The sequence below is a fragment of the Vulpes lagopus genome, chromosome 1 (genome assembly GCF_018345385.1).
Source record: "Vulpes lagopus strain Blue_001 chromosome 1, ASM1834538v1, whole genome shotgun sequence".
NCBI lineage: Eukaryota > Metazoa > Chordata > Mammalia > Carnivora > Canidae > Vulpes > Vulpes lagopus.
Genome location: NC_054824.1, coordinates 35,355,725 through 35,370,505, shown reverse-complemented (window position 1 = coordinate 35,370,505; position 14,781 = coordinate 35,355,725). Strand labels below are relative to the sequence as shown.

Genomic DNA, 14,781 nt, shown 5'->3' with positions numbered 1-14,781 from the left:
TTTCTTTAATCAGTAAGCCTTGAGGGAATGGTGCAATTCATCATAGAACAGGTTGCAAGAAAAATAAACACCTGTTTACTGAGTGGGTGGTCCTCACCAGGCAGTTTATATGCATCCTAATTTAATCTTTTCAACAACAGGGTCGTCCCCATTTTACAGAAAATGGTACACACACACACACACAGAGGGGAAGTTTTTGGTTGGAAGGTGCAGAACCAGGATTCAAGCCCTGTCCTGCTTGACTTCAAGCCTGGGCCCATTTGCTATGCTTGACTTCAACATAATGGGCCCATTTGCTATGCCACCATTTGGAGGCCATTTGGTCATCAAGCTGACAGATATAATTTGGACTCCTCTGGACATATATATGAATTTAGTTTATAACTATATTCAGTTTTATATATTATAACTATATTCAGTTTTCTTGTTTTACATTTCAGATGATATTTGTTGACAAAGACATTCTACACATGTGATGGGATTTGTGTTGCTCTTTCTGCCTGGCGTATGAATTTATTTAAATTTCATCCCTTGATAAAATAAGACTGAAATAAACTTTGCTACTGCTTTCCTTCTGTAGAAGCAGGGGAGAATGTATGACTATCTAACTGGGCTGCTGTCTGGGAGGGACTTCTTTCTGTACCAACTACACATTCATTTAGGGCCTGCCTCCTGCTTCTTTCAGCAGCAGCTTGTAGTTTGGAGAGAGGCAGGGCACCCTGAGCTAAGACCCTAGTCCTGCTCTTTAAAAAAAATTATTGCATTGTAATATAATTGTCATGAAACAAACTGCACATGTTGATGGTGTACAATTTGATAAGTTTGACACCATACACCTGTGAAACCATTACCACAATAGAATTAATTCCTCCCAAAGGTTTACTCATGACTCTTTGAAATCCTTCTCTCCTATCCATTCTGTCTCACCCTCCCCAAGCAACTACTGGTCTGTTTTCTGTTATTATAGATTAGTTTGTGTGTTCCAGAGTTACATATAAATGGAGTCATAATATGGTCTTTTTCTTCTGGTTTCTTTCACTCAACCTAGTTATTTTGCAATGAACCTATATTGTTGTGTATTCTAATAGTTCCTTCCTCTGCTAAGTAGTAGACTACAGTAACAATATTCTACAATTTGTGTTATCTATTGCTCTGTAGATGGACATTTGGGTTGTTTCCAGTCCTTGGCTATTCCAAATAAAGGTGCTGTGGACTTTGTGTGAATCAGTCTTTGAAAGAGTATACCCTCTAACCAGATTAAATGATTGTTAATAGTTTCCCATATTTGTTTTAAAAGATAAAGTATATTTAAAGTAGATATTTTTCTGTTTATACTTATAATTGTATTAATAATAGAAATTCTCACAACTTCCAGTTGTGTTGGGAGAATCAAATGAGGTCACTGATGAAAAACGTACTTATTAAATTGTAGATCAGGTTTCATACCAATGAGCTGACATAAAGACATTATCAGGAGACTCATAGGTTTTTAAGGGGTCTGGCTCCACAAGAAAGTGATTTCCTTCATACTAAGTTTACTTTACAATATTCTGAGAATTGTTAGTTATGATTAAAAGCTTGCCACACTCATAAGCATATTGCTTATAGTATTCAGGGTCAAAATATTTTCTGGTTGACTAAATATTCATTCCATGATGGAAATCATGGAGAATATATGGTCAAATTTATTTTATAAGCATCTTTGGTAGAAATAAGAATAAAGTCTTATAGAGATAAACACATGGAAAAGATGCAGCTTCAGGGGATACACTATTTTTACCTTGCAAAATCTCATCATCCTAGCATTTTGTTTTCTTCTAAAATAGATTTTTTTATTATTAGTTTTTCATTTATTTGAAGGGAGGGCATAATGAACAATTTGAACATTCACCAAGAGGACTGTTCCTATCATTTCCTTCAGCTTTAAATTAAACATCTGCTCTTTAGCTGCAGTGGTTTGTCTAGAAGACCTTGCCATCTATGCAGAATATTCTACTATCACCTTTTATTTCTTTCTAATCCATCTGATTTCACATGGAATATTGTGGAACAGCATCTTGAAATAAAGAAAAATGAGTCTGCTGTGGTACATATTAAGGGTTTCATCTTTTATAACTTTCACTTTTCAATATTTTCTTTCTCTAGAGTCAGACAAATCAGAGGGGCCTGATAGCTTTGGAAAGAAAAAAACCATGGAGCTTGCCCAGAAGCGATTCTTCGTGAGCATGGAAACTTGCTCTGGGCACCCTCTAGATTTCAGACAACAATGGAGGGGCCAGATAGTCCTTTGAGGGAGGCCTTTTCTACCCACTTTACAAATCCCCCCTGGGGCAGGGGCTCTCATTTAGGCAAGCCAAGGCTGACAGATTCCCTGTGGTACATTAAAAAAAACATCATATTATGACCCGGCCTGTAGATGTTTTGAATGAGAACTTAGAAAATGCAAAGCTTGCCAAAAATCATGAACCCCCCCAGATTAGAGTGTTGAGATGCTAGTGGATATAGGCCTGCCTGTAGGAAAGCCATGGGAAGATAACTGAACCCTGTTTTAGCATGGCACCATTCTTTGATTTCATTCCCTTTATTTAAAATTATAATTTAATAATTTTTGCACAGTAATGCATTTTGCACAGTTCATCTGTCAAAATGATAATAAAAGGAATATTTTGGGAAGTGTTGCTTCCACCTCTGTCCCTTTATACCCCTTCAACTTCCTTATCCCCAAAGGTACTATTTTTTTATTAGTTTCACCTGAGTCTCCAGGGTCTGCCTGATTTGTTTAAACGATGATGATATTTAGCATTCAACAGGGAATCAAGCAATCAGACACCAAGGTAACTTAATTGCTACTTTTTTTGACCTGTCACTACTGAGGTGTTCTCCTAAGAGGTTTGTTAATAACATTGCCAAGGACAGTAGAGGAGTTCTCTGCAGAGAGTAGTATTTCTTACTCCAAAGGGAGGAAGGAATACACCTCCTGTGTTATCCCTTAAAAAATCACGTAGAGTCATGTTCTAATTAGACAATTCCTTTATCTGAAATGTATTCAGTTTTCAGGATTGGCAGGGCTAAACAACTAGGGGGAAAGGAACCTTATAATCCTCATGACACTGCTTTTAAAAGCGGATAGGGAGAAAGTAATTTAAAAATTGAGAAGAGTCCGATTCTCTTACTTACCTAAATCCTAGCACATGGATTTCTTTGAATCCTGGAAGTTTCTTAAATACCTTTTGCATCTGCAAAAAGAAAGAAGTTTATGAAACACTCTTTGGATCTACTGGGTCAGATCTTACGTAACTGAAAAAGCCTAAACACTTTTGATGAGTTTGGGGAAAAACATGTAAATGGAAAATTGAAGCAACTATTGAGGCCAAACTCTTTGTTGTTAGTTATTTCTGAAACCCAGAGGAAAGTGTTTTGGTATTTATTTAAAAGCTGCAATTGGTGGGGGAGGGGTGCGTGGGTGGCTCAGTTGGTTAAACATCTGACTCTTGATTTCTGCTCACATTATAACCTCAGGGTCAGGGGATGGAGCCCTCCATTGGCTCCATATGCTGGGCATCGAACCTGCTTAAGATTTTCTCTCTCTCCCTCTGCCCCTTCCCACACTCTCTTACTCTTACTCTCTTTAAAAAAAAAAAAAAAAAGAAAGAAAGAAAAAGAAAAGCTGCAATTGGGTAATTCTGATCTGCTTTAATGGTTACTTTACATAGAGTATGAAATAACTTTAAGGTGGCACTTGGAAGAAACTTTTTTGGCTACAGTATTTTTATTTATAGACAGAATAACTATTACATTTTCTGAGTTGAATTAAATTATTTGGAAAATATAATGTTAAAGATGTTACTAAAATAAAAATGGCTGTTGTATCTAGATAAAATGGTACAAGCAGACTCTAATGGTTAGATTCACTTGTAGATTTATTCGGACTTTACAATAAATTTTCTTAATTAGTTTGACCTTGCTAATGAGGCATATTATTAGAATATTTTACAATTGCTATACTTAATTACTCCTGACCCACTATAGTATGGCTTCTGCCTCGGATTCGCCCAGGAGGGAGGGTTTTCTCCAGGCTGTTGCCTCTTGGCTCTCTCCAAATCCAGTGGCATTTTCTGTTTCTCTTCCACAGTGTGGCTTTTTTTTTTCAATGGCTCTTCTTCCATCTTAAGGATCACTTTCTAAGTGACTTCTCAGTGCCATTCTGTGACTACATTTTTATTTCCCATTTTAATCCTTCCATATCTGTTGTTCTAAAAATCCCTTGATGGGCTCCACTGCCTATTGAAGAAGGCCCAGTTCTTTAATAAGAATTCTTTTAAGACCCTCCACAATCTACCTCCTCCATTCCCCAAGTACTTTATCATTTGCTCTTCCTGCTATCATTACCCCCTTGGGCAATATTGTATCCTCTAGTCACACTAAATGTCTATCTCTCCTCAGATACAACATGTATTTCCTCCAGACTTCTATGACTTTTTTCCCCTTTAGCCCAAGATGCAACTTCTACCTTTTGATTTTTGACTGCCCACTCTTACATCTTCCAAAGCCAGCCAGTTCAAACACATTTTCTATTGAAAAGCATCTGTAGAGCTCTGAAGTCAGGCTCAATTATTTCTTCTCCCTAGACCTCCCTAGAACTTGTTACAGTATGCCCCATAAAACAGCCTATGAGCTACATGATGTCTCCCCTCACTGAGATTATCCTCCTTGGGCTCATGGACCATGTCTTATTTATTCATCTTCATCTCTCTCTCTCCCAATACCTAGTGGATCATCATCCACATACTAGGGACTCAGCAAATTTTGTTTAATTGCCTTGAGTGCCGCTCTTCATTCTCTAAACTCATCAACATGCCACTGCATTGTCACTGTATCTAAAATTACTGCTGACTCTACATTATCTATACCAAGGACTAGGGCAGTGATGCACAGATAATCTCCAAATCACTTACACTGGGCTTTGAAATGCGTCATCGATTTCTTTTTCTAGCAGACTGCTTTACCTCCTAAATCATATTTTCTTGCACCAATGTTAAAAATAGTTTTCATTCCCTGAGCATGTAGTAACTACAGTGATGAAGGTTGCCCCCCACCCCCCCAGCTTTCAGGTGATGAGATAGCTGTGTAGGCTTGAGTTTAAATATTGGTTCTGCTACTTTCTAGCTGTAAGATCTTGAGTTTATTGCTTAGACTCTCTGAATCTGATCTCCTTGGACAAAAAAAGGGATAACAGTACTTATTTTGTAAGGCTCCTATAAGAAATAACTAATAAGTGCCTGACACACAATGGGCAAAGAGTTGATGATATTGCATTATTGATTTACTTAGTCTCTATCTCTCCTATTGGATTACTATATCCTTGATAGCCCAATTTTCTTTTACTTCCTCTTTGGTCACATACCATGGAGGCTGACAAAAGCAGAGCAAGCCTTCAATCACTTGTTTTTGAAAGACTCAATGAAAGGAAGGACAGGATGAGGGCCCCCATTGGGGTCAGGTGCAGGGAGCCTGAGTAATGAGTTTCTGTGCCTCCACTACCACTCCCACCACAGGCTTAACAGACGAGAGCTAGGAGTTTAGGTTATGTGAAGCTGGTCTTTATTATGACAACAGGAAGGAAGGAGCTGTGTGCGTGCTTCATGTCTTTTCTGGCCTCCTGTGACAAATAGCTTTGGGGCCACAAGGCATTTGTCATGCCATTCCAGTAACAACACCTGTTTTAGTGTGAGCAGCAGTTTCTAAAGCGGAAGTTTCAGACCCTGACTTGTTCCTCTTTCTTGTCCAGGATATCAGAGTTGCTGTTATACGGATGAAAATAATCAATCAAGCACAGACTTCCATAGAAGCCCACAGCTATAGCATGGGTAGCAGAGTACATCTCCAAGGAGAGCTATCTTCCCCTCCAGGAGTGCTCCACAGCACTGGCTCTGGTGGAGGGGAATTTTGCTTATTGTCCATGTCCTCTCTGTGAACCTGCCTGTGATTGATTAAGAGTCAGCTCTGCTTAGGAGGGTGCAGAAGGCATCTAGGGAGGAGATGACAAAGGCCTTCAGTTAATTCTGCTAAATAATCTTCTGGGGACCTTCCAATCATGGAGTGCTAACCACTAAATTGCTAATTAAGTGCCCAGTTAACCTTATTAATAATACTAAATGCACAGGGGCCTCCCTGATCTTGCTGGAATGTATGTTAACGGGGCTATAAAAAGGCACCCGTGTTGAGTTCTTATGAATGTTTGCACAGGAGAAAGCATTCACACAACAACTAAGCATTCCTTTTGACATTTGTATTAAATTGCTCATTAGGTTTATTGTGGAAATTAAATTACTGCAAAGCACTGTCCATTAATTCCTGATTAGGCCTGAATGGCTGTGCTAATGCAAGTATGGGCTGTGGTGGAGCTGGTAAGTTATGTGTTGGCAGGCTGCTAGGTAGTCTGGATTGCTCAGGAACCTGGAAAGGGAACAGATGCTCTAAGCAGAGGGGCTCCATTTCAGAGAAGCCAGTGACCATGCAGAGGAACTAGCAGGACTAATGTGGTGGGGCTCCTGAACAAGACCAAGTAACACCTAGCCTTTTGGCTAATACAGTTTTCAGAGTGTAGAATGGGCATGTTTATTTGATGATGATACAAAAATCTGTGCCTCATATATATTTATTCAGGAAAAATAGGAAGTATAGCATCATGGATATGAACAGGGATTTTGGTGCCAGGCCGTTTGGGTTTGAATCTTGGCTAACTATCCAATTTTGAAGATATTCTGACTATACTAGGAATTTTTCTGACAAGATCAAAGAACAAATAGAATGTTAACAGACTATTCTTTAATTCATTCTATCTAATAATCATGTCTAAGTACTGCTCTGATTCATAAACACCCCATATTGATACTTTCTCTTATCAAGTTTGCAGAAATGATTCTGTGCATTTTATTTACTGAAAACTGGTGCAGGAAGAGGTTGGAGGTTTAAAGTTTTTGCTTATTCATCTTCTTTCCAGTTGAGAGGAGGTAAGCATTGAATTTTCCACATAGAAAGGGAATAAAGGGGAAAGGAGAAAAAATAAGTGGGAAATATCAGAAAGGGAGACAGAACATGGAAGACTCCTAACTCTGGAAAATGAACTAGGGTGGTGGAAGGGGAGGAGGATGGGGGTTGGGGGTGACTGGGTGGCGGGCACTGAGGTGGGTGCTTGACGGGATGAGCACTGGGTATTATTCTGTATGTTGGCAAATTGAACACCAATAAAAAAATAAATTTATTATTAAAAAAAAAAAGAATTCTCCACATATGAGAAGTAGGGGCTTATGGGTTCCCTGGCCATGCTGTGTGAGATGCTTGGGATAGCCATAAATAAAGTTCATGGTTATGTTGTCTTGTGAATGCATCTATTTTCGGTTGCATTTCTACAACTCCTGAGTAGTTAACTGCACCCCAAACTCCATATTAGGAGCTAAGTCTTCAGAGATAAAGAAACCCTTCCTGTCCTCAAGGAAACACCCAGAACCTGGAGGTAATGAAGATGTTGGGTGAAGATGGGGGAAAGGAGACAACAAAGGCCATGGACATGTAAGCAAATAATCTCAAAACAGGGTGATAAATGTTGTGACAGCAACGGGCACTGTATGTTAGCTCAGAGGATTGATACTGAACCCAGGATGGGTAGAGAGGACTTCCCCTGAATGAGTTGGTAAAATGAAACCCATTGCAGATAGCTTATGGAAAAGCTAAAGGTGAGAAGAGATTTGTAAGCAGTTTGTACCTCTGTGCAAAGGAGGGGGAGGAGCTAGTGTTAAGATGAGGCTGGAAAGGAAGGCAGGACTCTTAGCACAGCCTAGAAATGCGACCTGTCAGCACAGTAGTTTGGATTCATCCTGCAGGAAATGAAGAGGCAGGCAGAGGTGATGATGGTCATAGACAGAAAAGACATCTTGGGGCAGCTCCTAAGTTTAGTGGCTGGCATGGACAACATAACTGCCTTTCACTATCACCCATGAAAAATATCATGGCTTCAAATTGCATCAAACTGCAAAAGTGGAAATATTATGTGAGACTAATACAGGTTAAAAAAATATTTCAAACCAGCATATTAAAAAAAAACCCAGCATATTCCTTGGTTGGTGCTTACATGAACACTTTAGACGTATAGACTATGTGCTTAATGACTTTCAGGTAAAGGAGATTTAAAAACCTACTAATATTTAAAGAAGCCCTAAATGTAAGTGACTTTTAAGATAGAGAAGCTGGAATAAAAATACTTTTCTAGAGATCCAGGTGCTCTAACATTTTGGACCTATTACAGTTTTTTATATCTTTCTAATGGTTAAAAATTAATGCTTAATTATAAAAAGTTGGAACTATCAGCTCAAAGAGTTTAGCTGCTGGCTCTCAGATTCTGATTCATGACTTAGGCTGTGGTTGTGTGGGGTGGGTTCACTTACCTGGAGTTGAGACTTTTCTGCTAGCTCCTGATAATATGGGGACTGTGAGTCAGTGAGCTCTGCCTTAAACCTCTGGTTTGTCAGAGTGATGCTCAGCTCTACCTTCTGCTCCAATGGGCCCTCAGATATCTTAGTGGATTCTACTTTACTTTCCTAAATTAAAAAAATAAAGGATCATCTATTAGCATAAACCAAAAGCATATGGTAATATTAAATAATATATATTGCTATTGTCTCAAGAAGTAGATTATGAAAGCTCAAGTGCTTTTAGAATTAAAATCCTTTTAACTAGAAGTGTCCTCTGAATTTTATTGACAAAGTACCAAAGCGCCAATGAGTTAACTATTTAGGATCCTTGAAAACACTGTAGTTTTATGACTATGTGCTTTCCATGAAAGCATTTACACACACACATATATATACACACACATATAATTCATATATATTGCCAGAGCATCACTGGGATTGTACCACATTCTTGTGTAACTTTATGAATACTCTTTGATGAGGACCAGATTATACAAAATAACAGTAAGGATGCTGAGATATTACTTAATATATTCTTTTTAAGATAAGAGCCTAGACTGGTTTAATGAGACCATTTGTACTTAAACTTCACATTGAAGCTAGTTAGCAAGCACTGACAGGTCAAGAGATGGTTTGAAATATCTCTCAAAAGGAATGGCATATTTGGGCCACCTTTGGTAGCATGTGGCTTAAAAGAGAAGCACTTTTCTGAGGATCTGGATTTGACCTCTGATCACAAGGGCCAGGGGTCATCCTTTTTGCCCTCTGGACTGTGAACAGGAAGGAGTGTCTCACCACTCTGAATTCACCCGGGCTCCCTGGGTACAGAGCAAGCCTAGAGCTGGGTTTCAAACTTGAGGTTTGACAAATTTTCGTTATTGGGTACCCAGATAATCATGAAATCTGAACAGCTTTCTTAAAAGAGTAAAACCCATGTCTGTAGAAAATTGAATATCTTTGGTAATGTACATATTCTCTTATTAGTGAAAATAGAGCTGTGGAAGCAGAAAGAAGAGACCAACCAATAGAAAATGACATGCGGGACAAATCTCATGTAGTTTCTCCTCATTTCTTATCACAAACTCCTCTCTTCCATGGGCAGTGGACAGCAGCACAGCCTCTAACTTTAATTGGGCACATGGAGGATGTAGATTCACACTTGCCAAACTACTGATGTTTGTTTAACAAAAAGATTTCTTTCTTTCTTTCTTTCTTTCTTTCTTTCTTTCTTTCTTTCTTTCTTTCTTTCTTTCTTTCTTTCTCTTTCTTTCTTTCTTTCTTTCTTTCTTTCTTTCTTCCTTCCTTCCTTCCTTCCTTCCTTCCTTCCTTCCTTCCTTCCTTTTCTTTCTTTCTTTCTTTCTTTCTTTCTTTCTTTCTTTCTTTCTTTCTTTCTTTCTTTCTTTCTCCATTCATTCATTCATTCATTCATTGAGATAACACACATTAAGCATCTGTAAGGGTATAGAACAATGCTAGGACCTATGGGAAGTGAAAAGAAAAATATCCTCAGTAATACTCTATTACCTACGGGATAAAAATCCAAACTTTTTTCCTGACACACAAGGCTCTCCACAATCTGACTCTAATCTGAACAATTTTATTTATTTTTTATTAAATTTTTTTCTTTTTGTTATTAAACTTCTGAGTAGGCCCAGGTATAAAATCATATTCTTAAAAAAGTTTTTATTTTAATTACAGTTGGCTAACATACAGTGTTATATTAGTTTCAGGTATAGAATATAATGAGTCAACACTTCCATACAATAGCCAGCGCTCATCATGACAAGTGCCCTTCTTCATCCCCATCACCTATTTCACCCATTCCCCCCCACCACTTCCTCCCTGATAACCCTCAATTTGTTCTCTATAGATAACAGTCTGTTTCTTGGTTTCTCTCTTTCTTTCTTTTTCCCTTTTCTGATTTGTTTTGTGTCTTAAATTCCACATGGAAATGAAATCATATGGTATTTTCCTTTCTCTGACTGACTTCTTATCACTTAGTATTATGCTCTCCAGCTCCATCCACATCCTTGCAAATGGCAAGATTTCATTCTTTTTATGGCTAAATAATATTCCATTGTATATACATACCACATCCATTCATCAGCTGATAGATATTTGGGCTGTTTCCATATTTTGGCTATTGTAAATAATGCTGCTGTAAACATAGGGGTACCTGTATCCCTATGAATTAGTGTTTGTGTATTATTTGGGTAAATTCCCAGTGGTGTAATTACTGGATCATAGGTTAGCTCTATTGTCAATTTTTTGACGAACCTCCATACTGTTCTACAGAGTGGCTGCACTAGTTTGCATTCCCACCAATGGTGCAAAGAGGGTTCCTTTTTCTCCACATCCTTGCCAACACCTGTTATTTCTTATGTTGTTGATTTTAGCCATTCTGACAGGTGTGAGGTGACATCTCATTATAGTTTTGTTTTGCATTTGTCTGATGGTAAGCGATGATGAACATTGTTTCATGTGTTTCCTGGCAATCTGTATGTCTTCTTTGGAAAAAATGTTTATTCATATCCTCTGACCCTTTTTAAATTGGATTATTTGTTTTTGGGGTGTTGACTTTTTATAAGTTCTTTGCATATTTGGGATACTAACCCTTTATCATATATACCATTTACAAATATCTTCTCCCATCCCATAGGCTGCCTTTTAGTTTTATTGATTATTTTCTTCGCTGTGTAGAAGTCTTTTATTTTGATGTAGTCCCAATAGTTTATTTTTGCTTTTATTTCCTTTGCCTTAGGAGACATATCTAGAAATAAGTTGTTAAGGCTGATGTTAAAGAGGTTACTGTCTGTATTCCCTTTTAGGATTTTTATAGTATCTTGTCTCACATTTAGGTCTTTCATCCACTTTAAATTTATTTTTATGTATGGTGTAAGAAAATGGTCCAATTTCTTTCTTTTGCATGCTGCTGTCCAGTTTTCCCAACACTATTTGTGAAGAGACTGTCCTTTTCCCATTGGATATTCTCTCCTGTTTTGATGAAGATTAGTTGACTATATAGTGTGGGTGTATCTCTGGGTTTTCTATTCAGTTCCATTGATCTACATGTTTATTTTTGTGCCAGTTACCATACTGTATTGATTACTACAGCTTTGTAATATAACTTGAAGTCTGGAATTGTGATGCCTCCAGCTTTGCTTTTCTTTGTCAAGATTGCTTTGACTATCTGGGTTTTTTTTGTGGGTCCACACAAATTTTAAGATAGTTTGTTCCAGCTCTGTGAAAAATGCTATTTTGATAGGGGTTGCACTAAATGTGTAAATTGCTTCAGGTAGTATAGATGTTTTAAGAGTATTAATTTTTCCAACACATGAGCATGGAATGCCCTTCTATGTCTTTGTGTCATATTCAGTTTCTTTCGTCAGTGTTTTATAGTTTTCAGAGTACAGGTTTTTCACCTCTTTGGGTTTATTCCTAGATATCTTATTATTTTTGGTGCAATTCTAAATGGAATTGTTGCTGTTTGAACAATTTTAGTCTGTGTCATTTCTCCCTGCATTGACTACCAGATAGCTTGTTCATTGTTGATGAGATAGCACATTGCTTGTGCTAGTCTCCTGACTGGAGACTCACCTCACTGCTCCCCATGCTGACCTCCAGCACTAAAACATATGGGGACACACACACACACACATACACACACACACACACACACTTTTTTTTACTTCCTACTAATATTTGATGGTTCATTTAAAATAATATTTCCTCTGATCATTTAGGGTAGAAATCTTTGCCTCCTCTAATGTCTTGTAGCAATGAATAATATTTGAATTTTTCATTTAATACCTATGCCATATTCACCTAGAGTCTTTTTATGTGCTAATCTTGTCAACCCACATGTAATCTCCTGAATCCAGTATTATTCATTAAATCTCCCAAAGTTTAAAAAAAACGTGGCCACTTATGCACAAAACTCTTTGTGAACATTCATGACTAGAGGTTACATCCTTTGCAACTTGTCCTGGCCTACCATTTTGTTCCATTCTATACATTTGCCATCTTCAAGTACAGCATTTAAATTATTTTGTTGTATTTATTTGCATTATACAATAACACAAATATTGAAGGCAGGAAGTGTGTCTTAGGATCTTTGGCACATATCCCAATGCCTGGCACATCAGAGGATTTTAGTAAAACATTTGCTGAACAAAAGTGATGGGTGCAGGTGGTAAAAAGGTTAAGAGGAGAATGTGATGAATATGGAATGAGATGTTCAGGGGATATTTACTGCAGAAGGGGGGGCCTATATTAGATTTTGAAGAATATGGGATATAAGTAATATGAGAAAAGAGAAGGTGAACTGAAGTCATCTTTGAAATTTTATAGTGAATAAGTTTAATCTCAATAATTTTTTCCAACAGCACTTTGTTCATGGAATAGTAATTTTGAGAAAAATGGAACATTTTAATTCTTTGTTCATAGCAATAGTTCCAGCAAATCCACAGCTATCTGGCCTATAGGCCAGATAGAATGGCCAGCAGGGTTCTCATCCCCGAATTTTCATGCAGAGCTGGTGAGACTGAACTTCTTGCCCTCATCACCTAGGGGAGGTTCTCAGGAGAGGAAAGGCTAGTGAAGTCAGCACAGGGAAGTTAGGTCTGGTTGCAGTGGCAGTGTAAGAGGAGATTCAGGCTCTGATGTGTCACCCCTATACCCCTGCCCCCTTGTGAATTTGCTTCCCACTTCTGCTGCCACAATCTTGTCACTCCAGAGTAGAGGGAACAGAGATTCCTGGCTTCAGCAACAAGTGTTTGGCTCAAAGATTTTGGAGTGGTTAAAATGGCCCCTTTCTTGGATAACCACTATTAAATTCTGTAACATATCCTCTCCTCTTTCATGCCTTTTCACACAAAGAGAGCAGTGTGGTCAGTGCTCCTCTTTGCCTTGAGAACACTGTTTTTATTTTCACCCATTTGACACACAGGATTTCAGTCATTTTGATATTTGTCTGACCTATTCACGCTGGCCATGACTGAAAGCAATACTTCTTCCCTTACTGTCATCATGAGATTACACTTTGGTGGAGAAGGAACTTGACTGATTGATTGATAGGCTTATTCATTCATTTATTCTAGCATTTGGTGAATACCTGCTGTATACGAGGTTCTGTTAGGTACTGGGGGAAAAGGTGCCCCTGCCTTCCTGGAGTTTATAATTAAGTTGCTTCTTGCAATTCTTTCCACCTTATTCTAGCTTTCAATCTATTTTTTTTTCCTCAGTCCCTAGGAGAAGAAAGAATACTGAATAGGATGAAGTCACTGACTCTTAATTGGAATGATAAAAAATGCAGCACCAGTTCACCCATTCTCTTTTCTTGTGTTACTAATAAAATAATAACAGGCATGGGAAAAGCTAGATTGACTCTCAGAACTCCTTACTATTGTAGGCATCTTGGTGTCATTGAGGAGTGTGTCATCGAGAGTGAGAGGGAAGGGTCCAAGAGAGACACTGACAACATCTGTGGAAATGAAAAACATCACAGGCACAAAAATGAGATTGGAGAGGTTTACATTAGAACAAGGTCAAAATTTCATATACTTTTTCTGTCATTCTGGAGTTTACAGATGTGGGGGGTCTTTCTCTCTTCCCTCATTTTTAAAAAATGTCACATAAATATGTTCTTGGGAAAATATAACTCATACTTTTGATCCTAATTGAATTCTCCATTCTTCTAGGTGCTATCCTAGTTTGGTATAATTCTAGATATGTTACAGTTAAATGGTTTTGCCAGTGTGATCCAGTTAATTTTTCCATTTGTGACTACATAAAGGATGCCAGACAGATATTTATCTTGAATTAACTTGTTTGAACATATTGGTAATGATTGTCTCCAAATTGTAGGGTAATGAGTGATTTGGTTTTACGTTTATTCTTTTCTAGATTTTCCAAGTTTTATACAATGCATTTAAATTATTTTATAAAGCTAGAAATATCAGGGAGTTTTGAGAAAGTATATTATAAATCTTGTCAACTTCAATTAAGGATTGCTTTTTAAATAATATACTTCCATGATCATTTGAATTAAGGTTCAGGAGCAGGTAAATGAGGAGATCTAAGCTTACCTGTAGAAAACACAGGGGTCTCATCAGGCTCTCCTAATGTCTCCTCTGTAGATTTTTCATCTTTTCTATCACCACTGCAGAAAAAAAAAGAAGAGGTGGTAAAAAAGGAGCTTGATAACTATAAGGGAAATGCATTTACTTTTCCTATACCCAATAGACTTAAAAGTTAGAGAGAAATCCTTTAAAACTAGGTTTTCCTATTTTTTCATTATAGAAGTAAACTT

General features: G+C 37.7%; 1 protein-coding gene across 1 annotated transcript in view; it reads right to left on the bottom strand.

The window, feature by feature from the left end:
* IMPG1 (interphotoreceptor matrix proteoglycan 1) overlaps nucleotides 1–14,781 on the bottom strand; it is a 134,574-nt gene that overhangs the window by 81,109 nt on the left and 38,684 nt on the right. Inside the window, exons 5-8 of the mRNA XM_041747463.1 lie at nucleotides 14,558–14,622; nucleotides 13,874–13,953; nucleotides 8,445–8,597; nucleotides 3,178–3,236 (exon numbers count right to left, since the gene is read on the bottom strand). Of these exons, the coding sequence (XP_041603397.1) occupies nucleotides 3,178–3,236; nucleotides 8,445–8,597; nucleotides 13,874–13,953; nucleotides 14,558–14,622 (357 nt within the window). The remainder of the gene's footprint in view (nucleotides 1–3,177; nucleotides 3,237–8,444; nucleotides 8,598–13,873; nucleotides 13,954–14,557; nucleotides 14,623–14,781) is intronic.